This window comes from Prionailurus viverrinus, chromosome B1 (assembly GCF_022837055.1).
Source record: "Prionailurus viverrinus isolate Anna chromosome B1, UM_Priviv_1.0, whole genome shotgun sequence".
Lineage (NCBI taxonomy): Eukaryota > Metazoa > Chordata > Mammalia > Carnivora > Felidae > Prionailurus > Prionailurus viverrinus.
In genome coordinates this window covers 103,792,741-103,818,245 of record NC_062564.1, presented here as the reverse complement: position 1 = coordinate 103,818,245, position 25,505 = coordinate 103,792,741, and the positions used below count along the sequence as shown (strand labels likewise).

The 25,505-nt window shown below is 37.3% G+C and overlaps 1 protein-coding gene across 4 annotated transcripts in view; it reads right to left on the bottom strand.

The window, feature by feature from the left end:
• The window catches only part of PRDM5 (PR/SET domain 5), a 206,063-nt gene that overhangs the window by 163,720 nt on the left and 16,838 nt on the right, over nucleotides 1-25,505 (bottom strand). For all 4 annotated transcript variants that reach the window (XM_047857411.1, XM_047857412.1, XM_047857414.1 and 1 more), the window contains exon 2: nucleotides 20,522-20,605. In XM_047857411.1, the coding sequence (XP_047713367.1) occupies nucleotides 20,522-20,605 (84 nt within the window). The remainder of the gene's footprint in view (nucleotides 1-20,521; nucleotides 20,606-25,505) is intronic.

The window sequence follows — 25,505 nt, the reverse complement described above, 5'->3', positions numbered from 1 at the left end:
TAACCGACTGCGCCACCCAGGCGCCCCAAGGTCTATTAATTTAAAAACACACACACAAAATGGAAAAAGAAATAGGCTGAAGCTAAGATCAAGTGCCAAATGTATATCCCAAAGTAAAGGATATATGAACTAAAATTATAAAGTTAACTTCTTCTATAACTATAACCTATGCTGCTATCCAATTCTGTTATGAGCTAAGCCCCAGGGAGGAGCTCAGGTTACTCCTGACACTGTCTACACCAGTACTACTACCCATTAGACATATACTAGAAGCCACACATGCAATTTTAATAGTAGTCACATTGAACAACAAAATATTAAATTAATTACAATAATATGTATATCATTTAACCCATCATATTCACAATATTATCATTTCAACATGTAATCAACATAAAAGTTATTGATAGACATTTTACATCTTTTTCATTCAAACTCTTCGAAATCTGGGTGTATTTTACACTTATAGCATGTCACCTATCAATTTGTATGCTATATTTTAAAGCAGAAATACTTAACTTCAGTTTAGATTTCATGAAATTTATAATTTAAAACATGGATTCATAAAGGAAGTTGTTCCAAAGATACTTAAAATGTTTCTAATAATTAAATCAAGTACCAAAAATTCACTGATCTTTAATATATGCACATCCACATTAACAAAACTGGTTCATTATATTTATAAGAATTGATTTGACTTTGAAGAAAATGTGTATCAGTTTCAAAACTACATCTATCCAAGTTAAGTAAATGAATTCGCTTTTGTATCAACAAAGTATTCATCAAATTGAATTCAAAGAGATGGTACAAATTAAAAAGCAATTCTAAATTTATCATTATCAACAATGCATTCATCAAATTGTTCCTGTGGCTCTTCACAGCAAGTTTACTTAACACGGCATATTACAATTGAAATCATCTGTATATTTATTCATTTTTTAAAGATGTATAAAGACATGGCTATTGATTTGTATTATTGAAAGTGTCAATTTCAAAATCAGCTAGGTTATAAAAATGTTTTTGCTTTTCTTGGAGCTTCAAATTTAGCTCATGTGTATGCAGTGTGATATTGGTGAGAAAAAGTAAATCAAAATGAAACTGCTCTTTGTCTTTGATTATTGAGTATTTATCAAGTATTCCTTTCTCCAGATTTAGTAGTATAGCCATCTTTGTAAAACTCTTCACCTCAACCACTGAGTACTGGCAAAGAGCACAAGATCATTAAATTCATTGTCTTCTACTGCTTATAATAATTCCATAAACTGGCAATGATTAAAACCATTTACACATAAATGAATGTATTTAATAACTGATTTCAAGATACTTTTGGTAGAGCCTACTTTAGAAAACTGAATGCAAATATTTTCAATATGTATCGTATAGTAGAATGAGGCAATATGGGAAACAATCATCTCTCTTTTAAAAAATTCCATAAATCTTGGTATTTTTCTACCATACCTGGAATACCATCTTCCATGAAAAACTAACCATGTAAACATTTTCGTTTAAGTCTACACCACAAGTTCATTTATTTAGGGCATGTATTGATAGTTCTTTGTAAATCTAGAAATCCTTCGAAACAAACTGTGTGGAAAGCATTCACTGGGTGGCGCCTCATGTCACATGACTCATCTAAAGCCAAAGAAAAATACTTGCCATTTTCAAACTTGGCTCAATTGATTTTAATTGTTAGAATAGCCATGTATTCTACAGGCAATTGTCTGATCTCTCACTTTTAGACTTTTCCTCATAATTTTCCAACAAAATTTTGATAACTGAAATAATTTCTCCCATAACTTCTCCAAAATAATTTCTCCTATAATCTCTCCAACTTAAAATATTTTGTTCTTTTTTTTTTTTTTTTTTCTTCAGGTACCTGGGTGGTTCAGTCGGTTGAGCGTTCAACTCTTGGTTTCAGCTCAGATCATGATCTCACGGTTTCATGGGTTCGAGCCCCACACTGGGCTCCGCACTGACAGTATAGAGAGAACTGGGATTCTCTCTTTCCCTCTCTCTCACACACTCCCTCTCTCTCTCTCTCTCTCTTGCTCTCGCTCTCGCTCTCGCTCTCTCTGCCCTTCCCCTGCTCATGCTGTCTCTGCCTCTTTCAAAAATAAATAAACTTTAAAAGTTTTTTTTTCTTAGAAGAAGAACCAAGGTGGCCAAAATTACATTCTCAGATACTGCTGAAATCATATACGTTTTTTTTACTGTACATTTAATTCTGATTTCTGGCAACCAATTTCATAAATTCTTTCTTTAATATTGAGAAGACACCTGTCATCAAATTCACTCTGTATTTGCTGAAAATGTCTCTTAAGGCAGTCATCTTTATGACCTTTAATTTGTTTTATGTATTTTCCAAGCAAATCACTTTTTTTCCCCCCTCAGCACAGAAAATAGAATTGTCATTACTGTGAAATCTAGGGCATATGTTCTTCCATTCTCATTCCATCCTTTCTTGTTCTAGTTGTGGTACTAGTTTCTGTGTCTCTACTCAATTCTGCATCAGTTACATACTGCATATGCTTAAATATTTTCCATACTTCGTTTTTACACTATGGAGCTAATGTAATGATATAGTAATTAAAATAACCATTATTATATCTATAAATCAACATAAAACACATACCATATATAAATAATGTGTAACAAATATTTCCATGTAGTTACCAGTTACAAAAGTATCATTATAACTTATGCTGTCTACATAAAAAATTCAAATAAACACATTACAATGTTATATGGGTGTGCAGAAAAAAATCATTTGATTTATTTTCAGAAAACCATTTGAATTATTCCACTGACCCCAAATGAACTGGGTATCTGCTTCTGTAAAATATTAAAAAACAACATGCACGTGCCTGACACACACCTACAATACAATGGTGTCTCACATGACGCAACAGAAAAGTAAAATGTAGTCTTATCACAAAATGAAGCAGTGCTTAACTGAAAAACATTTTACACCACTTTAGTTTTCTAAGTTAAATTTTAATTAATTAAAAGTAAATAAAATTAAAAATTCAGTTCATCAGTCATACTAGCCAGATATCAAGTGCTCACAGCCACATGCAGCTAGTAGCTATCATACTGGACAGTGGAGATCTATACACTTAAGGTTAAATAAGGTGCTTTGAAAGAGTTATCTTAGAAGAGATAAGAAAGATTTGAATGTAAGTGCGTTACTCAGGTTTTCCCCCTTGGCCCTACTTTTTTTAGTTCTCAGTATAAAGAAAATAGAATTGTTAACTATGACAGGATTAGGAGGTAACAAAGATCTGTTACTCTAATCCCCTTAGCACTGTACTTTCTTAAAGTTGACTTTCTCTTATTTTGCTAAATGCCTTCTTTTTCTATTACACAGCCAGACATCTAAAAACATAGGAAATGTGATTACCACAAATTTCATGAAATTTATTTATTTTTATTTATGCAATAAATATCAAAACATGTCAATTCCCAATAAAATTCCCTGAACTGCTAAAGGTTTTATTTCCATAAATACATATATTCATTTCTCAGAGATGTTTCTAAGGATCTGAAATATTTTCACTGAAACTAAGGAGTTAATGAAACATTCAGTATAAGGACATAAAATGTTCAGAAAATTATTTAGAGAAACATGGCTCTTTAAAATGTAATTTTACATAAGATATTGATGGGTACATAAAATATTCAAAAATGATTGCTAATAGATGCAAGGTTTCTTTTTGGGGAGATAAAAATATTCTAAAATCAAACAGTGCTGATGACTCCACATTCTATAAATATACTGAAAACTACTGGATTGTATATTTTAAATGATGAATTTTATGGTATGTGAATTATATCTCAATAAAGCTGCTATACAAACATTCACAACTGCCTCCTACATTTATGCGCAAACTATTAGTGAAGAAGACAAGTCTTCCTCAGTAATCACATCTCAGATCTACAATATTACTATTGCATATGTTGAAATAAGACAGACATCAAAAACTCATATAATTCCTACTGGCTTTACATATGTATGGAAATGCACACAAATTGAATTACAAGAGAGGATACACATAAAAAAGATAATATGGGACTTTCACTTCATGTATATTGCTCTAATTTTTTATATCACATAGTTATACATGACTTGTATAATGAAAAATAAATGTTTTGAAAATATAATAACCTGGTTGATATATGATCTCTCTTCATTTACATTTTCCCTCCCTTCCTTTATACGTTTTACTTGAAATACTTGTCCCAAATTCTAGAACTGTTCTTATAAGAATCCTGATAACCAAAGACTTTCATTAAGTATGCTTTCTATGCTCCCCTATCAAAACATTTGGAGAACAAGAAAATAATGAAAAATACACATACTGCACTCCTTACCAGACATTAAGCTTTACCTTCTCTGCCAGGTATTTTTTTTTTCTCTCTCTCTAGGTAAACCCAGCACCTAATACATCATCTGAAACAGAGTAAGCATTCAACAGAGTTGTTGAATGAACCAATAATGAATGTGGTCAGTCTCATGTGGAATATACACTCTGTCCACCTTCCTTCCTCAAAGAACACTAAACTTGTTCCAATGCCCACCCTCCCCTATAAAGTCTATGAAAAAGCTGACCTACTCCAGCTCCAGGTTACGCCTGACTGGGTAAGAGCAATCCCATTTCCTTTGCCAGTTCAAGAAAGAATATGTGACACATGAGAGGAGATCTGCTACCAGAAGAGGGTTCTTGAAAAGGTGTTCTTGCTCCTTATGGACATTCCCTGTCTGAAACCTGCTTGGTACCTTCCACCAGCTTGAGGACTAAGCCACTACAAAGGTCAGCAAAGCAGAGAGCCAAGAGGGGGAAGGTACTTGGGTAACCTCAGCAAGCTAATTAATCAACCATCCCTGCAGCTTAATTACTGAATCTCCTCTTATTACTGAAATGTCCTCATTATTTGAATAAGTTGAAGTTGCTGTTGTTTGTAGCGAAATGCAACTATCTGATAAAATTTCTGTGGTGCTATAAGTTGATCAGAATCACAAGTATGGCAAAAATAACAATACAGATATTGAAGTTTTTGGTACTTTTTAACCAAACTACTCAGCCTGGATTCCCAACATTGTTCTAAGCATACCTCAGGTTTGGTTGAAGGGCCATAAGTTGGCTGATATGCTCAGGTAGGAGTCAACTTGTGAAGGGCAGACAAAAGACAACCACAGAACAAACTCCCGGAAGTAGAATTCCCAGAAAACACATAACATTCAATTGCTGCACTTTATCCCTTATTAGAGGACTAGTGTCAGAAGGGATGCAGAATGACATTTGTTCCAGGATTCCCAGCATTCATTTCTACAAGGCTTCCCAGGTGGTATCCTCCCACTAATGGCTACACTAAGTGGTTCCATTTGGAACCTAAGACAAAATGTTATCATCTACAAGAGAAAAACATTTGGTAGACAGACTTCTTTATTCTAAACACCTAAAAGAACTTCCATAAACATTAAAGAAAAATAAAAGATTTTAAACAATTGAAAACACTTTTTTCCAAAAACTAAAACACATTGGAAACTTGGTGCTGAATCAAGTTCCCAAACATCAGAACAGCTGTAATCACAAAATAACTGCAAAGAAAGAAAAAAAAAACATCTAAACAGAATGTCCAGTTTAAAATCCAACCAATCAGCTCCTTAGAAACCAGTTTAGTCAAGACTTCACAACAATGAAAATCAAAATGTCTACAAAGCAGGCAAACTCAACACAGTAAAACACTAAGGAAACCAGTAAGTCTCTTCTTTTTAAACTTTAAATTATGTATTTTCTGAGAATGCCAATGGTAGAAACAGTTTATACATTTATTCAATATGTTTATTGAGTATCAGTGTTAACTAGACTTACCAAGGTAATCATTTTGCAATATACACAAATATCAAATCATTATGTTTATACATCTGAATCTAATATAATGTATTAGTTATACCTCGATAAAAATATTTATGGAATATAAATGATTTATTCAATACTATGAAAGGAACTGAACTTTTATTCAATTATACTTATGTTCTAGATCTGTGCTAGACCTAAGGGATACAGATTAATATGACAATGCCTGGTCTTCCAAAGTTTACAGTGTAGTAATCCACCCATCCCCCACCCCCTCACTCTCATTGTCCACATGCCCTATCTCAAACCCTTCACCACCTTCCACCCATATGATTCAAGCCAAACACTTAAAAGTCATTCTGAATTCTTTCTTTCAACGCACAATCCATCAGCAAGGCTTATCAGTGTTAGTTACCTCCAACAACATACACACAGAAGCCAACCACTTCTCATCAACTCCACTGCCAAGGCCCAAGTCCAAGCCACCAGCACAACACTCCTGCTATAGCAACAGACTCCTTCCTACCTGGTGTCCCAGTTCTACTCATGCCTCCCTCCAAGAGTCTGTTCTCCACCCAGCGGACACAGTGCTCTTCTCAGGACATGACAAGGATCATATCATTCTCTTGATCAAATCCTTCCGTTGCTGGAATAAACTGTGTGATCTAACCTATAACTACCTCTCTAATCCTATGCCCTCCATCTGGTCCCTCATGCAGTAAACACTAGCCTCATTATTTTCTTTGTTTCTGGCCTTTGAGCAGCCCATATTCATTGACATCTCTGTTCCTCGCTGGGTTCTTGACCCAGGTGCTCTTCATGTGACTGCACTCTCCATGTTCGGATCTCAGCACAGCTTGCCAGCCCTGCTAGAGTGAGAAAGTAGAAACTCAGGAGCTTCGCATTTTAGCTCACTGTTCTGTTCTATTTCTTAAAGTAAACATTTTGTTGAAGTGTAATGCAAATACAAAACAAAGAAAAAGAAAAAGAAAGAAAATGCAGAAACTTTAAGCGTACAGCTCAATGAATCTCACAAAGTAAACACACCAGTATGAGGAGCAGGCAGATCCAGAAACCGCACCCAGATGCCTTCCCAGGTCCCTGCTCCCAGTCACCATGCTCACAATGAGAAACTGCAGTCATGATTTATAATTTCATAAATTAGCCTTACATGTTTTTGAAATTTATGTAAACAAAATCATGCAGTAAGTACTTTGTCTCCTGCTTCTTTCAATGTTGTTTTTTTGAGATTCAACCCTATTGTTAAGGACAGTTGTAGCATAAAACTTTATAATATACTGGAATCATTTGGCCATTTACTTACAGGTGGACATTTGGGTTATTTCCAGTTTCAGAAATAACTCATCAAGCTGCTAAGAAAATTCTTATACAAGACTTCTAGTAAATATTTGAACATGTTTCTGCAGGGAATATGCCTGATGGAATTGCCACATTGTATCATATTCAGCTCTACTACAATACCACTAAATGGTTTTTAAATGCTGATGTAAAAACCTAGTATCAGAGGCGCCTTGGGAGGCTCAGTCAGTTTAGCATCTGACTCTTGATTTCAGTTCAGGTCATGATCTCATGGTTCATGGGATTGAGCCCCACATCAGGCTCTGTGCTGACAGCCTGGACTCTGCTTGGGATTCTCTCTCTCCCTCTCTCTCTCTGCCCCTCCCCTGCTTGCATGTGTTTCCTCTCTCCCTCTCTCTCTCTCTCTCTCTCTCTCTCTCAAAATAAATAAATAAATAAACTTTTAGAAAGTAAAAAAAAATAAATAAAAATCCAGCATCGGTGTAAATGAATTTCAGACAATCCTTGCAAATGTTTGACATTATATTTTTAATTTTAATCATTCTGTTGAATATATCATGGCATCTCACTATGTTTTCGGTTTGCATTTCCAAGATGACTAATGAAGCTGACCATCACTTCATATTTATTAGCCATTTGAATATCTTCTTGTGTGAAGTGCCTATTCAAGTGTTTGTCCATTTTTCTTTTTATTTTTTTAATCAAATTATAAATATATTCAGGATATAAATCCTTTTTCAGACTAATCATTACAAATTTCTTCCCCTTTGTGATTGTGATGTGTTTTTCCTTCTCTTTATGGTATGTTCTAGTGAACAGTTCTTAATTTTACTGTTACCCGATTTTTCATTTTTCATCTACTAACTTCTGCTTTATGCATATGATTAATTGTGGTAAATTTTCCATGGCTTATTTGATCAACTGTCACTGAGTAATGTTTTATGTATGTCACTTAGGGCACCCATAAATTATCTCTCTATACTTTCCAGTTTTATCTTCCTGCTTACTCTCTCTGCAACTGAGTAGAATGTGTTTAAGTCTTCCATTAGGATTGTGTCTATTTCTATTGCTAGTTCTTTCAGCTTTTGCTTTTACAGTTGAAATATATATACATACATACATATATATGTATGTATATATGTATGTATGTATGTATATATATTCTAGTGTATGAAATATACATACATACATATATACTTTATGTATGACCCAGTTGTTTCTTTTTTCTCACTTCATGCCTGATTTTTACATTAGTAAAATTCTTTTATTATCCAATCTTTTTCCTTTAATTAACTTGTTAGTTAAAATAATCCTTTACTATTATTTTAGATAATTTAGTTAAATTTACTTGATGATGCTAGAACTTTGGAACTCTTAAATTCCCTTTGTTTCCCTCCTGCCTTTCGAATTGTTCTTATCACTATATAAATTGTATATATTTACAAACACATAAAACATTATTATAATTATTTAGTACCATCCACATTTATATTTATCCACCCATATATTTATCCTCTGTTGCTTTCACTCCATTCTGCATTTCCATGTTTCCATCAGAATTCATTTTTCTTTCTCCCAGAAGAGCTACCTCATTTTAGTATTTCTTTGGTGCAGATCTGCTGGATTTTTCTTGTCTGAACACATCTTTATTTCCCTTTAATTTTATTGGCAATACTACTTACTAAGCAAATCAGATTTGGAAGGCCTGAAATTTACCTGTTCTAAGTGAAAAGCATCAAATTCTTTATACATTCATTTAGTTTTACTGTAACAAGGAAATCTATATATATACTTTTAAGATTTAGAGCTATTTTCTTTCCTTTTCCATGAAAGAAAAACAAAATTTATAAATAAACAGGAACAAAAGTATAACAAAAAGCATCAATTCCAAAAAATTTTATACAATTTGGGTGATTCTTCATCAAGTGTTAGAACTCATCATTGGAAGAAAATTTTACTTTAAAGCTATAATATTAAACTTTAATTAAGCATACCCAAGGACAAGCCATGTGTCTAAATATCCACCTAATGCCATTATATTTTCAAATTTGCTTCTTCTCATTCTCTCTCCTTTTAACACTAAAATACCCAAACATCTCAAACCTGTCCTTTCCCTGTTTAATATAATTCCATTTTATTATACATATTTTTTTATTTAACAAAATGCTTGTATATGGTGATAATGCTAAATGTCCATATTTATACAGAGACATAGTGTAATCTCCTAGCCCTTTAGGAAAAGGAAGTCAAAGTCAAGGATTTTAAGCATAAGGATGAGCAATCTTCAAGCTTCCAGTGGAGCAAACGGAACAAATTTTCTTCTCTCCCATAGTGCATGGCGATGTTACATCCACATCACTGCATTCACATTTTTGAGACAAAAAGGGATAAGTAACTTGAATCCGAAATAGATACATTTTTTCCCATTGATTGTTTCCCACAAAATAAGTAGAGAATCATATCATAAAGATTAGAACAAAGCAATTGAGCACAAAAGGAAAAAATAGGAGATGGCAACTTGCTTCCAGAAAATATAAAATTTTAAGAAACTAAAGAAAGGTTAGAATCTATTCATATTCTTTTAGCTATCTTCCTGTTCAACCTTTCTCCTTCTTCCACATCATCACCATTTTCATCTTCTTCCCCTTTATCTTCATCCTCTTCATTATCAATATTTTCCAAGTCTTATTCATCATTATGAAGTCAGCTTCTTCTCCTTCCCCTTCTCTATCCTCCATATAAGGAGCTAAACTATCACTTAATAGATCTGGCTAAATAGTATCTTTGATGAAGTCTCCTAATTCACCTGCTCCACAGCCAAATGATTGGTGAACCAGGGGAAGAAGGTCAGAGATTTGTGATGGTACCTCTTCAAGAAAACTTTATTTTGTGTCTGACATGAACATTTCATCAAGTCCTTCCTAGCTTCCCATTTGATCTCAGTCAACACCAAAATTGGTTCCCCACTCTTATTGAGATAAATGTATTTTAAAGTAAATATTTTCAGCAAAATAAAAACATATTTTATAATATGACTCAATATCTTTAAATTCTGTCACTTTAGTTTCGAGAAAATAGCTCAGCATCTCTTCCTCCTTATCCACAAGCAAGGCAGTCATTTGCACATGATTGATGAACATTAATTACCCCTAAATTTGGGATCTGGGAGATCAAATATGACTCTTTCAAATGGTTTGCAAAGTTTGTTAGACTTTTGTTCTACTTTGAAAATTTCCTCGCTAGATTCTTTGTAAAGTCTATTCCAATGTACACATCTGTGTATGCAAATGCTTCCAATTGTTCTTTCCCTCCCTTCAGTGAATTCAGAGTGGCAAGTATTTCCTCTGGCTGGGATTTGGAAGTAGTCTTGATTTGCTCATTTGCAGAGGGTGAAGACTTAAGGTTAGGGCTAATGCTGCGAGAAAAATCCAAAGAACCAGTCACATAGGGAAATATTCACATTTGAAGATGCTCAAAGAACACCTCCACCTTTTCATATTTTTGCTAGATATAGAATTCTAGATTGGCAACTGTTTTCTATCACCTTAAAGATGTTATTCAGTTGTTGACTATCCTTATTACCTTTTTATCTTTTCTGTTAAAAATCAGCTTTTGGAGTGATTGTTGCTGTTTTGAATGTAAGGTCTCTCTTTCTTTCTTTTTTCCTGGCTGCTTTTAAGATTGGTTTAGTTTTCAGCAGTTTTACTAAGGTATATGTAGGTGGGTTGTTTTTCATTTTTTTTTGTTTGTTTTTTAATTGATGCTGCTTTAAGGCTCACAGAGTTTCTTCAGTTTTTCAGGTAATGTTTTCAAAGAGTTCTGTGGGGCACCTGGGTGGCTCAGTCAGTTAAGTGTCTGACTTTGGCTCAAGTCACTGATCTCATGGTTTGTGAGGTGGAGCCCCACGTCAGGCTCTGTGCTGACAAGCTGGAGCCTGCTTCAGACTTTGTGTCTCCCTCTCTCTCTGCCCCTCCCCTGCTCATACTCTGTCTCTCTCTCACTCTCTCTCTCTCTCATAAATAAACATTACCAAAAAATGTTCTAAACAAAAAAATAAATAAAATACAGAGGTCTGGAAAATTCTCAGCCATTATGTCATCGAATTTCCTTCTGTCCCATTTTCTTCTTCTTGCTCTTCAAATGCTAAAAAGTCATAACATTATAGATACATTATATATTTTCACTGTCTCATGTATCGATTTTTAGTTCCTATGCTTCATTTTCAATCTTTCTATCAACTTCTTTTCCTCTTCATTAATCCTGTCATTTGCTCTGTAATATATATAATTCAAATACTGAGTTCTCAGCTTCAGTTATTATATTTTTTCTCTTCTAGAATGTCCATTTGACATTTACACATCAAGTTTTGGTGTAAAATTCTCCGTCTTGTTATTTATCTGTTTCACCTTCATTTGCTAGAACATATCAGTCATGATCATTTTATAATTTTTCTTCTTTTTTTTAATGTTTATTTATATTTGAAAGAGAGAGAGAGGGAGAGAGAGAGAGGGAGAGAGAGCAGGGGGAGGGGCAGAGAGAGATGGAGCCAGAATCTGAGGCAGGCTCCAAGTTCTGAGGTGTCAGCACAGAGCCTAACATGGGACTTGAACTCACGAGCTGTGAGATCATGACCTGAGCCAAAGTCAGATGCTTTATTGACTAAGCCACCCAGGTGCCCCAATCATGTCCTCATTTGCAACACACCTGGGTGGCTCAGTTGGTTAAGCATCCAGCTCTTGACTTCAGCTCAGGTCATGATCTCATGGTCATGAGGTCGAGCCCCATGTCGGGCTGAGTGTACAACCTGCCTGGGATTCCCTCTCTCCGGCTCACTCTGCCCTTCCCCACTGGTTCTCGCACTAAATAAAGAAACAAACAAACATGTAAAAAAATAAAGTCCTCATTTGCTAATTCCAATCAATATCTGAATACAATATCTGAAACACATTATATGTCATCTGTCAGTTTCCATTGTCCAGCTTTTCTCTCAGATTTAATCATATGGTCCTATCTCTTAGCATCAAGTCATTTTTAATTAAGTGCTGAACCCTGTATATTAAGAAATTTTAGAGAATCCAGATACTATGTTTCTCCAGAGTAGGCTCACCCTGACTTTGGCCAGGCAGAGTAGAAAGTATTCATCACAAACTAATTAGGGAATAAGCCGATTCAAGGCTGGGTTGCAGTTGTAGCAGGCTTCAGCCAGCCTCAGTTGACCAAGTTCCTACCTCATAGCCCTCCAGCGCTTCCAACTGAAAGCACTGTGCACTGAGGGCCCCTCCTCAGCAACATGAGACCGCAGAACACTCTGCTTTTCCAAAGTGTGTGGCTTAGCTTTAGCATTCTGCCACGCAGTTTCATAATTTGGCAAATGTCTTGAGGAGGAATCAGCAGTGTTTTTAGTTCTTTTAGATCTCCAACATTGTCACTCCAACCTCACAAGTCTGCCAAAAGCTCTACCTATTCTGCTATGTTCAAACACTCTCAGCTCTACATGGGCTGAGATCAGATTTTTTCAGCCTCTTGCCCATAATCCAGACTCAGCAAAAGTCTGACCATTTTCCCAAGTGAAAACAGGCTGCAGGTTGTCAATTCACCTCTCCAAGTTTTCTCCTCTCTGGAGCCTCAGACACTGCAGTACTCCTTGCTACAACAGTTCTGATGGCCCTACACAAATCTGTCTTTGTAGATCTCAGCAGTATTATCAATGTGTTCAAGCTCTTATCTGACGTAAATTTTCTTGCCCTATTTTTTTTTCTTTATATCCACATGACTACATATCTTTGTATTCTTTTTTTTTAACGTTTATTTATTATTGAGAGAGAGAGAGAGAGAGCATGAGCATGGAAGGGGCAGAGAGAGGGGGAGACACAGAATCCAAAGCAAGCTCCAGTCTCTGAGCTGTCAGCACAGTGCCCAATGCGGGGCTCTGAGCCACCCAGGAACCCCATCATTGCATTACTTCGTAGGGGTGATTTATGTCTAACTTTCCCTACTGAAACATAAGTCCCAAGAGAATAAGGGCCTTGCTTTATCCTCAGGGTAAAGCCAGATTGAATATTTCCTGACCCTGGTATCCTTCCTCATTCTATCATGCTTCATTCACTTGCTATGCCTATTTTTGTGGCTATATTGCTTTTCAGTATGAGAAAAGAGAAAAACTAATTCTATATGTATTCTTAGTCAAAAACTCTTAATCCCCCCTCTTCATATTTCCTTACTTTCTCCTCAATGAGAGAGGTAAATTAGAGATACAGTCACTTTGGGTTTCTCTCCTTCATGGTTCCTTCCCTTCATTTGACTGTTGAAACCCTCACAGTCATTCCTCTCAATGACCAACTCCTTGTTTTAGAAAGTAGACTTTCCCTCAGGCTCAAAATGTGCCTTCTACAACAGGCTAAAGACCTGTCTGTCTCTCTCCAGGCTCTCTCATATCCTCCATTCTGATTATGCTGCAAGCTATGTCTGAGTCAGGCCACAATTCTCCATGCAATCAATGGGCAAATATATTGAGAATCTACACTGCAGGCCCAACTGTTGCCTGCAAAGGCGAAGATTTAAAACACAAAGTATAAAGGCCCCACTTTGTACACTTCCGGTGCAAAGGTCAAGATTTAAGAAGCAGAGTATAAAGTCCTCACTCTGACTGTGGTCCCAATCACATTCTCCAATCCAGCTTTTCTAGAGCCATGAACTTAGAGAGTCACTGTATGCTCATTAATGAGATAGATTTTTTTTTCAAATTTTTATTTAAATTCTAGTTTGTTAACATATAGTATAATAATGCCCAAGAGTAGAATTTAATGATTCATCACTTACATATAACACCCAGTGCTCAACATGACAAGTGCCCTCCTTAATACCCACCCATTTAGCCCCTCTGCCACCCACGTCCCTCCATCAACCCTCAGGTTTGTTCTCTATTGTAAAGATTCTCTTCTTGTTTGTTTCACTCTCTCTCTCTCTCTTTTTTTCCCCTTCCCATATGCTCAAATGTTTTGTTTCTTAAATTCCACATAGGAGTGAAATTATATGGTAATTGTCTTTCTCTATCTGACTTAATGAGGTAGATATTTTAATCTACAATTGGCTCCTATCTTTCTTCCTTGATTAGAACCAAAGAGAGATAGAGAGAGGGTTATTAATTAGGAAACATCACCAGTGTCTAAGGCCTGGGGGTTGGGAAAGAAGTTGCCCAAAACAAACCATGTTTAAAGACCAATCACAGAACAGGCCCCAGCTCACCTGGTATGTACATTTACTGTATTTTGAAATAATAATTCACTGTAACTGTAGGAGATTAATAATTCTTACAAAACACCTGCAAATCTTATAATCATATTTCTATAGCTATTTTTTAGAAAACATGTTATTTACCCAGAGGTACAAAAGCTTTTCTGCTAACAAAAATCTAGAAGAACTATGATTATTTGATATTTTACATTTTGTGAAATGCAGCTCCCTAGTAGAATGTAATGACCAATAGTCCTCTGATGGTAAATGCCACTAGGTAATGCCACTAGCCTCTGATATAAAAAATGTAGCTGTTCTCATCAATCCTCAAGGCAACAGATTCAGAAAAATAAACAAATATAAAACTTTTTAAATGCCATTAAGTCATAATAATACAGGTAAAGCTGACTATGCTCATCATACTTTGTCCATCCTACAGTGTGTTACTTCTGAAACCCTTACAAGACCACAAGCTCCTTAAGAGTAAGAGCTCTAGAGAACCCAGAAGTGGGCCCAGCAACATATGGCAAAAATAATATAAAAACAAGGAGTGGGGTTAAAACATAAAAGACTTTTAAATACAGAGAACAAACTGAGGGTTGCTGGAAGGGTTGTGGGTGGGAGGGATGGGCTAAATGGGTAAGGGGCATTAAGGAAGACACTTGTTGGGATGAGCACTGGGTGTTGTTATAAATAGGGAATGAATCACTGGAATCTACTCCTGAAATCATTATTGCACTATATGCTAACTAACTTGGATGTAAATTAAAAAATAAATAAATAAAATTAAAATTAAAAACACAATAGAAGAAAAGAGTAAGAGCATGGACTTTTAAAAAGCAAAGTTTAAGCCCTGTTTCGTTGTCTTCCTAATGCTCTAAAATTACTTTTCTACTAAGTTGTAGATACTTTTCTCCTAAGGTTTAATAGCAAGAAATCAATTTGTATCTAAGTAAAATAGATTTGGGGGTGCCTGGGTGGCTCAGTCAGTTAAGGGTCCACCTTTGGCTCAGGTCATGATCTCACGGTTTGTGGGTTCGAGCCCCGCGTCAGGCTCTGTGCTGACAGCTCAGAGCCTGGAGCCTGCTTCAGATTCTGTGTCTCCCTCTCTTTCTGCCCCTACCCCACTCATGCTTTGTCTCTGTCTCTCAAAATAAATAAATGTTAAAAAAATTAGGTAAAAGAGATTTTAGTTTCTCTTATAAAAAGGTCACCCAAGGGCACCTGAGTGGCTCAGTCAGTTAAGCATCCCACTCTTGATTTGGGCTCAGGTTCGTGAGATTGAGTCCCATGATGGGCTCTATGCTAATAGCACAGACCCTGCTTGGGATTCTCTCTCTCACTCTCTCTCTCTCTCTCTCTCTCTCTCTCTCTCTCTCTGCCCCTCCCTTGCTCACACTCTGTCTCTCAAAATAAATAAATAAACATTAAAAAAAAAGGATCACCCAGAATTTGGATATTTCACTTAACTCTCCAGGTTTTACCTGGTTATTTGGGATTCTGCACATGAGTTCCTAACTAGCTGACAACAACTTTTTGTCCAGAGCACCACCTAATATTACTGAACCATGGCATGGTATTTTAGCTTAACCTGCATCAAATCATACCACTGAATACCCACTGAACTGTTCAAAACTGAGAGGCAAACATAGACTACCATAAGTGGGAGAGAGTCAGGGGATGGGGTTGAGACCTTCCCGGATCCCAGAATAGATGCAAAGTTCAGGAATGAATGACTCCACTGGAAATATCAGGATGACACCAAGTTTCAAGAACTTACCAGGCCAGTTTCGAAAAAAAATCTCTTACAGGTATTAGAAGAGGATGCGAAGGGAAGGGAAGGGAAGGGAAGGGAAGGGAAGGGAAGGGAAGACCCACTGCAAAAAGAGCAGAGCTGTTTGCAGGATTCAAGCAGAACCAGATTCACCAGAGGCCACTTTGGAATATCTGAATAATAAGCTGGGCAGGTAGCGAGGAAAATGCACAATCTGTGTTGCATTCTATAGGTGCCAAAACTAAAAAGTATGTGCAGGAAGCATAAAAGCCAGCGCCTGGAGAGGAGGTATCTGAACTGACTTGAAACACCAAAGGAAATATTAGAGAAAAAGAAGCTCTTGAAGATTTAAAAATAAAGGATGATTTAGAGTTTTAGCAACAGTACAAGAATGGATTTTGGTCTTTGAGCAAGGCTGAAATATACCACAAGCTAGAAACCACCTGGAAAAAAGTACATAAAAAGACTATTCTACAGAATGGAATACACTATAGACAATGTGGCTTGTTCCACTAAATTATCCATAGGAAGTATTTACAGTCAGTCAGGCACTGGTTTCCAACCTCAAGCTCTATGACTGGCCTGAGGCCCAAGAAATACAGAATTCTTCTACTAAGGCACTTAATTCTAAAAGAAAAGCAAAAACCTGAGGTTATCAAGAAACCTTAAGGACAGATGAGTCTCCTCAGACCCGAATATCAAATCTTGGCGGCCAACACGGAAAGAGGCTGAGGTGCTGTTGACAGCTCTGAAGCGGTGGACATCAGTAGGTCTCCAAGCTGTGCCCGTGGAGGGAGGGAAGGAGGCTGCAGCAGATGGCATCGATGCTCCCCACTGACCCCATTAAACCAGTCCCAAACTGACAGGGGCTCACACACACCAGCAGGCTCAATCCTAACTGGTGCCTCCAAGTTCTTTGGTATGACATGGCCACCTAGGGGTTCCTGGCCCTGTCCCCCAGAACTGTTGGCACTATAAGGAAAGTGCAAGTATAAACGGAGAAAGAGCGATGCCACGTGCTCTCTCACAGGACATCATTTTCCAGACTATCATAAGTATCTGGTTCACATTCCAGGTTAACTGTTGGCTTGAGAAGGACAACCTGTTTTGAGGACTGCAGGTGGTTAACTTTGGAGCTATGGGCCATAATAGAAATGACTTACCAATGTTCATAGCAGCACTCTCAACAATAGCCAAATTATGGAAAGAGCCTAAATGTCCATCAACTGATGAATGGATAAAGAAATTGTGGTTTATATACACAATGGAATATTACGTGGCAATGAGAAAAAATGAAATATGGCCTTTTGTAGCAACGTGGATGGAACTGGAGAGTGTGATGCTAAGTGAAATAAGCCATACAGAGAAAGACAGATACCATATGGTTTCACTCTTATGTGGATCCTGAGAAACTGAACAGGAACCCATGGGGGAGGGGAAGGAAAAAAAAAAAAAAAAAGAGGTTAGAATGGGAGAGAGCCAAAGCATAAGAGACTGTTAAAAACTGAGAACAAACTGAGGGTTGATGGGGGGTGGGAGGGAGGAGAGGGTGGGTGATGGGTATTGAGGAGGGCACCTTTTGGGATGAGCACTGGGTGTTGTATGGAAACCAATTTGTCAATAAATTTCATAAAAAAAAAAAAAAAAAAAGAAATGACTTAAATAACCAGTCCCAAAGGGCACACCAGCGAAGGGAAGGCTCATTATCTCCCTCTGAGAGGACTCAAAGGGTTCCATGAGAAGAAGATTATAGGACCAGTTATTCTCCTTTCTCTCTGATCCTTCTGAATTTGGTACCTCCAAAGCTAAAATAATAAAAACGACTCAAGGCTGGGAAGCTGCTCATTCAGTTAACTTAATAAATAATAGGATTAAAGCTAGCAGGCGGTAAACCTTCAGAATTCAAAACATGTTGATTGTTTTTTATGTTTCCCCCCCAAAAGGTGAACCACTGAGACAGGTGTCCACCTGCCCTGCCCCACCCAGCAGCACAGCTCGGACTGGCTGACGATCCAAACTGAAAACCACACTAATAGGAGGAAGGACTAGACAGAGGAGTGGATGGGCACAGGAACTAAGGGGTTAAATGGATCAAAGGTCTCAGGTGAAAAAAGAGCAGGCCCAAAGAGGAAGGGGAGACTCTTCATCAGTGCTCTTCTGAACTGTGTAAAAAGTACAAATATTACTTATTCAAACTCCGAATATTAAATCATAAGTAAAATAAAATAGAGAGTAGCAATCACTATGTGAATGTAACATTACCTGAACCTGTAATATATAGAATCTATAGCTGTTTGGGCGGCAGTGAGGAGAGGGGATACCTGTGTGAAAACAGGTAATAACATAAAGACAATAAAGACCCATGGGAATAGGTCATGCAAAACCAGATGACCTACACTGCTTCCCTGCCAACTGTACAACAGTTCAGATGCAGCCTCCTTAAGTTTCCTGCAAGTACAGGAATAAAAATCACAATCATTATCTGCTTCACAATGCCTCACAACCAATGGTGCAAAACATTAACCCATTGTGCTCAAGTTTTGGGGACAAATATGAAAAGCCATTAACAACCTCATAAAATTATGTAAGTCATCTTTTTTTTATTTGTCACATAGATGTTTGATTTCTGAAAACTGTCACAGTAAAAAAAGAAAAAAATAACTGCTGAGAAAATTAAGACCTTATAGAAAAATTGTAAAAGCCACTGAAAATATTATTATATTCATAAAAATAAACAACTAAAACAGCATGTGAAGTTAGGCAATTCAATAACATTTTCCACTTATAGTGAAGACTATATTATGAATTTCCATTTTCCATCTCCCACTGTAGAAACCTTTCAAGAGTCTCTTCCTCAAGCACCCCATTCCCCACTCGTAGCAGTTTCAGCAATATGGATGATTATTTAAAACACATTTTGTGGGGCACCTGGGTGGCTCAGTTGGTTGAGCATCTGACTCTTGATTTCAGCTCAGGTCATGATCTCAGGGTTGTGAGATCAAGCCCAGTGTAAGGCATGGAGCCTGCTTGAGATTCTCATTCCCTCTCTCTCTCTCTCTCTCCCTCTACCCCTCTCCTGCTCATTCATGCTCGTGCTCAATTGCAAAAAATTTTTTAAAAAATTTTTAATAGTAAAAAAAATATATATATATATATATATGTATGTATATAGCTAAGCTATAGTAACCAGTTATTTATCAAATACTAATCTAAGTGTAGCTGTGAAGGTATTTTGTGGATGTGGTCAACACCTATAATCAGTTGACTGTAAGTAACAGAGATTATTGCCAATACTGCATATGGCCAACCCTCAGCCAAGCAGTCAGAGGCCTTCACTGCCAACTGAGGTTTGCCAGAGATGTTCTGCCTCAACACTACAACATCAACTCCTATCTGAGTTTCTAGCCTGTAAGCCTGCCCTACAAATTCCAAGTTGCCATCCCAACAATCATGTGAACCAATTCCTCAAAAAATATATACCATGTATCTCCATCCCATTGGTTCTGTTGCTCTGGAGACACGAACTGATCCATCCATGTTCAGAGAGACTTTTTCCGCGTAACTCTGAATGTCAGTATCCCACCCCTTTCCGATTTACTGATCCCGCTTCTCTCAGCCCCACCCACAGAGCTCAGCTGGCACCCTACTCATGGAATCCATCAAATACAATTCTTGGAACTGGTTTTCTTTTCCAAGGTTTTAACAACCTCTACACCTTTACTTCTCTTTTTCTATTTCTCAAGCCCTTCTTTTTCTAATGACTAGAAAAGAACAACAACAAATATAATTGGCATAAACTAAGATGAAAATTCTTACAATATATAGACATACATTGGCATTACAGATCCCTGCATTAGGGAAATTTCAGATTGCAAAAGACTGCCTAAGAGTCATAGTTCTTTAAATATATGTTCCTAAAAGTGAGGTAAATTTTAAAGTGGCATTTTTCATTCCAGTATGGAGTGCAGAACTGTTTCAATGCAATCAGAACTGCAATAGAGAAATAGAAGTTAAAAGAAAACTATAATTTCGTTTACAGAAATCAAATTCTTAATCCAGCACACAAACAGGCTTATTTAAAATCCAAACATCCCATGTATGGAAAACTCCATATTCAATGATGAACCATAAACTTCAGGGTTCTGGAAGAATTGTCTAGTACAATATTTCAACAGTATTTTTTAATGCTAAACTTTCAAACTACTCAGGTCCTTTAAAATCAAAACATTCCAGTGTTTAGTCAACTGGAATCAATGCCTATTAACTCAGTCTCATAACTGCACTAAATAGTATAAAGAGAAACATTAAATATTTAAAATAACAATCACATCCTCACCTCCCACATCAACCTGTAATCCATATTTTCATCCAAGTCTTCAGGCATTCTCTTCTCTCCGGCAAACGGTCCAAACTTTTCACCCTGGGTAGTGATGATTACATTGAAAAGGAGTTAGTACAATAATGAAGTTACTAACATAAATGTATTTCTCTTCTGGAATTTTTTTTTTCTCCAAACCTTCATGCCCAATGATTGAGACACATTTAAAGTATTAAACAATTTACGCAACACAAAATATTTACATATTTAAAATCCAACTTAATCTGTTTTAGCTTCACAGCCTGAATCCACAACACAGGAGCCAACATAAAAGGGTTAAATTGCACAACATTCAAATTCTGACAAGTGGTCTTCTTGTCTCTGGCAAGTGGTCTTAAAATGACAAGCACTGAGTTTTGCCTGCCTTGAGAGACAAGCCCACCAGGCAGAAAATCACCTGGTTTCCATAAAAATCATAAATTCATCCCAATTATGAACAAGAAGGAAGTAGGCTTGGCATTCTCAGAGGAAGACTGTTCATAAATAAAGTTTAAATTGCCCCGCCAATCTCTCAAACAGCCAAGGCAGCACACTGTGCACACGTTTCTCAAAGTGCAAGCTTTGAAGCCCACCTGGCATGAGAATCAAGAGCGATGCTTGTTCCAAATTCAGAATCCTGGGCTAACTCAAATCAGACTCTGGGAGTTGGGTGTGGGGAGCTGCATTTTGACAAGTTCCTAGGGGTGAAGCACAGGTGGCTGGCCCCTGCACTTACTCGTGAGGCAGGTTCCAGGGTAAGAGACATTGTTTTCTCAACTAAGGCAACCAAAGCAGGCTGGAGAGACTTGGAGTGCAGTTGAGTTTGTCCAGCCAGCCAGTCTGTAGAAATGTGTGCAAAGAAAACATAGAGCCTCTGTGAGAGTCCCCCAAATCTGCCTGTGCCTATTCTTCAGTAGAACCATCCCTTCTTAAGGGGAAGAAAAACCCAACAAAATCTCCAGGAGAACTTTTGATAAATGCTGCTGGAGGGAAAAACAACCACCAAAGCAATGTTTCGAGGAATATAAATTACTTAATGAACAACAGAAAACCTAACTCTGGAAATAGTAAAAGGTTAAAGCTTAAAAGAATTACAACTCACTAACCCAGCCCCTCATCTTACAAACAAAGAAATGAGATCCTGAAAACCTACAAAAAGAAAAAAAAAAAAAAAGGCAGAGGCCGGAAGACCTATTCTTGAATGTTAACTTAAGGACAAAAAAAAAAAAAAAGAAAGAAAATAGCTACACATATTGCTCACATCAAGATTATAATCCTAAATAACCCAAGCACAAACACACCAAAGACACAGGGAGACTGTTATTTATAATAACAGGCACCTGGGTGGTTCAGTCAGTTAAGCTTCCAACTTTGGCTCAGGTCATGATCCCATGGTTTGTGGGTTCGAGCCCCATGTCAGGCTCTTGTGCTGACAGCTCAGAGCCTGGACCTGCTTCAGATTCTGTGTCTCTCTCTCTCTCTCTCTCTCTCTCTCTCTCTCTCTGCCCCTCCCCCACTTGTGCTCTGTCTATCAAAAATAAACATTAAAAAAAAAGAAAAATGTATATTTATAACATAGTGATATAAAGTTCAGTGAGCAAATTTCAGAGGCTGGAAGCCAGCCCTGCTTCCCCAATCCTTCCAGACCTCACTAGCCACTTCATACTAGCATCACTTCTCAGGCAGACACAACAGCGCCAAAGATGCTTTCTTTTAAAAACTAATCGTTTTTCACCTCAACGTGGGAACTTACCAGTATTTAATGGCAGTTAAGAAAAGCTGTATTAGAAATGAAAGAAGAGGGGAGGGGAACTGATATATACTGAACTACTATGTGCCACACACCAAATAATCCTATGTGGGAATTTCCCCATTTAACAATGGAGGACACTGAGAATCAAACAGTTTAAATAACTTGTTTGATTAAGGTCAATCACCTAGTGAAGATCAGAGAAGGGATTAGGCACCAGCGGTTTATTCTGCTCAGGCACTGTCCACTCCACCACACCACCACTCAAAACCCTGACAATGACTGCATGACCCAATGCCCAGGCTGGCTCACACCTCCCTTCTCACTTTCCATTAGCTACAACATTCAGCAGCCATGTGGGCCATGCCTTGCTCATGCATCACTCAATACATTGACTGCTGAACTGAATGAAGAAACTGACAGACTGATGTTAAAGCCAATCTGGAAGACAGACCAAAAAATAAGGTGTGCTTTTGGTAATAACTTTGAGGATTTGGTATTAATGCATGTAGTTCATTCATCTTTTCACTCCGTCTAGTCATGTATTAGTGTTTACCAACCATTGCAGAAGGTAATAATCTAAGTACACAGTTTCTGATGCAGCTGACCTAGCCAGTCAGCTTCTCTCTGCAGTACAAATTTGGAGGAAAAAAAACCTGAATCCATCAATTCAGCAGTGTTCAAAGGACTGAAGAGGAGACATAGAAACCCAGGTAAATGTACTGGAAATCAGTTTAAAAGACTGCTTGGATGCATGTCTAACAAGATTATTAAAAGACTTAATGCTCTGAAAATTCAAAATAAGAATCAGGACTCCGAATTTAAAGCCTCACTATTAATAGTGAACTCTATCATAAACTCAATTATCAAACTATGATAATATGGCTTTCTGGTTTTTCTTCAAGCCATAGTAGGAAATACGTTTTGCATCTCAGCTTGGCATATTCACACATACACACAGAAACACAGATATAAAACTAAAATATAAATTTCTTGAAACAATACTACCCTTACTCTGTACAACACACTCCAACATTTTATACTCTACTTTACAAAAAAATACTGGTTCTCACCCAATAAGTTAATCTCACAGCTCACTAATGGCTTGCTATCCAGTCTGAAAAACACTGACACAAAAACATACATAGGAGAGGTAAATATGTAAGTATGCCGTGAGTATGTTAGCATGATCCGATCAAATAAACCTGAGTTTCTATAGCTGAAAGATTACAAAAATGTAGCGGCATCTGGGTGGCTCAGTTGGTTAAGCATCTGACTTCGGCTCAGGTCATGAACGGATGGTTTGTAGGTGCGAGCTCCGTGTCAGGCTCTGTGCTGACAGCGCTCTCAGAGCCTGAAGCCTGCTTCAGATTCTGTGTCTCCTTCTCTCTCTGGCCCTCCCCCGCTCGCTCTCTGTCTCTCTCTGTCTCTCTCTCAAAAATAAATAAATGTAAAAAAAAACTTTTTTTAAAAAAGATTACAAAAATGTAAATAGCCAACTCTTTTTGTTTTTTATTTTAGAGACAGAGAGCACACATGCAAGCAGGGGAGAGAAACAGAGAGAGAAATAGAGAGAGAAAGAGAGAGAGAGAGAATCCCAAGCAGGCTTCATGCTCAGTACAGAGCCCGACACGGGGCTCAATCCCATGATCCTGGGATCATGATCTGATTTGAAATCAAGAGTCGAAGGCTCAACCAACTGAGCCACCCAGGTGCCCCAAGATCATATGAGATTCCTGTAAATAGCCAACTCTTAATTATCCATAGTACTTGTGGTATGAAACACTGCAGATAATTAAAACAATTTATATTTGACTTTAGATGAAAATTTTGTACTTACTAGACTACCTCTCACTCTGAAGCTTTCCCCTAAGGATCTTAGCAACTGCTATCCACCCCTTCTCTAACTCCGTGTTCCTTGTTGTTTCTACTATGCAAACAGCACTTTCTTATAATTATAATTTTATTGCATATCCTGCTTTATTTGCTAACCATTTCCCATGGGAATTCTAACCTAAGAGTAAGCCTCTTCTACCTCAGTGGGCTTCAAACCTGCTTGGGTAAAACACACCTCTGAAAGGACGATTTGGGGTACACACCCCATATATATGTGATTACTTTTCTTTTAGTTGAACCACATGAAATTGCCAATATTTGACCATTTCCAACCTGTGAAGTGAAAATTTTTCATATGATTCATGATAATACAAATTATATATACATATGCATATATATACATATGTGGGATTCATAACTAATGACAGGAAGGAAAGCAATATTTCAAACTATCTTCTTGAGAATTTCAAAATTTTTGAGCCGACTTCCTGTCATCACTGGTTTTACTCTCTGTGATTAAGCTCCTGAAGATCTCATTAGCAAAAAGAAAACTGTCAGCTCCATTTTCTTGCTGTACACGTATGCCTACATTACTGATGTTACCTTCATTGCAAGAATTTTCCTAGAATTCTTCACTTCAAGCTCTTTCAGGGGTCACTATCTCCAATGCTCACAAGGTCAGGCAGGAAAGCAGCAGAACATCAGACATCCAACAACAAAAATGTAAAGGACACATTGGGAAGTGATTTGGAGGCAAGCTGGAAGGGCATGCCCACGTAAGCTTTTCCACTCCAACTGAGTGTTGCTATATCACAACAGGAACCTAATGTTGCTAAGTATCCGCAAATTTTTTAGAGAAGCTGACAACTCAAATGCATACACGAAATGACTACTTTTCTATGCTGGCAATGAATTCCAAGTTTTCAAAACTCTGAGGATCAAATAAAATGTGACTGCAAGACAAATTCAACCTGTAGACAGCAAATTTTCCAAGGCAAACTCACCTCTCAGACTGGTCCAATGCCCAGCCTACAATGGTGCTTCTTTGTTGCTTCTAAATAAAGCAGATAATTAATCTATTCAATTTGCCGCCCACTGGACTCTACAAAAACTTTTAATTTTTTTTTTTATATTTACTTATTTTGAGAGAGAGAGAGTCAGAGTATGAGTGGGGTAGGGGTAGAGAGAGAGGGAGACACAGAATCAGAAGCAGGCTCCAGGCTCTGAGCTGTCAGCACACAGCCTGACTCAGGGCTTGAACTCACGAACTGTGAGATCATGACCTGAGCCAAAGTCGGACGCTTAACCGACTGAGCCACCTAGAAGCTCCAACAATAACTTTTAATAGACAAAAAAATGTATGATTACGAATATGGG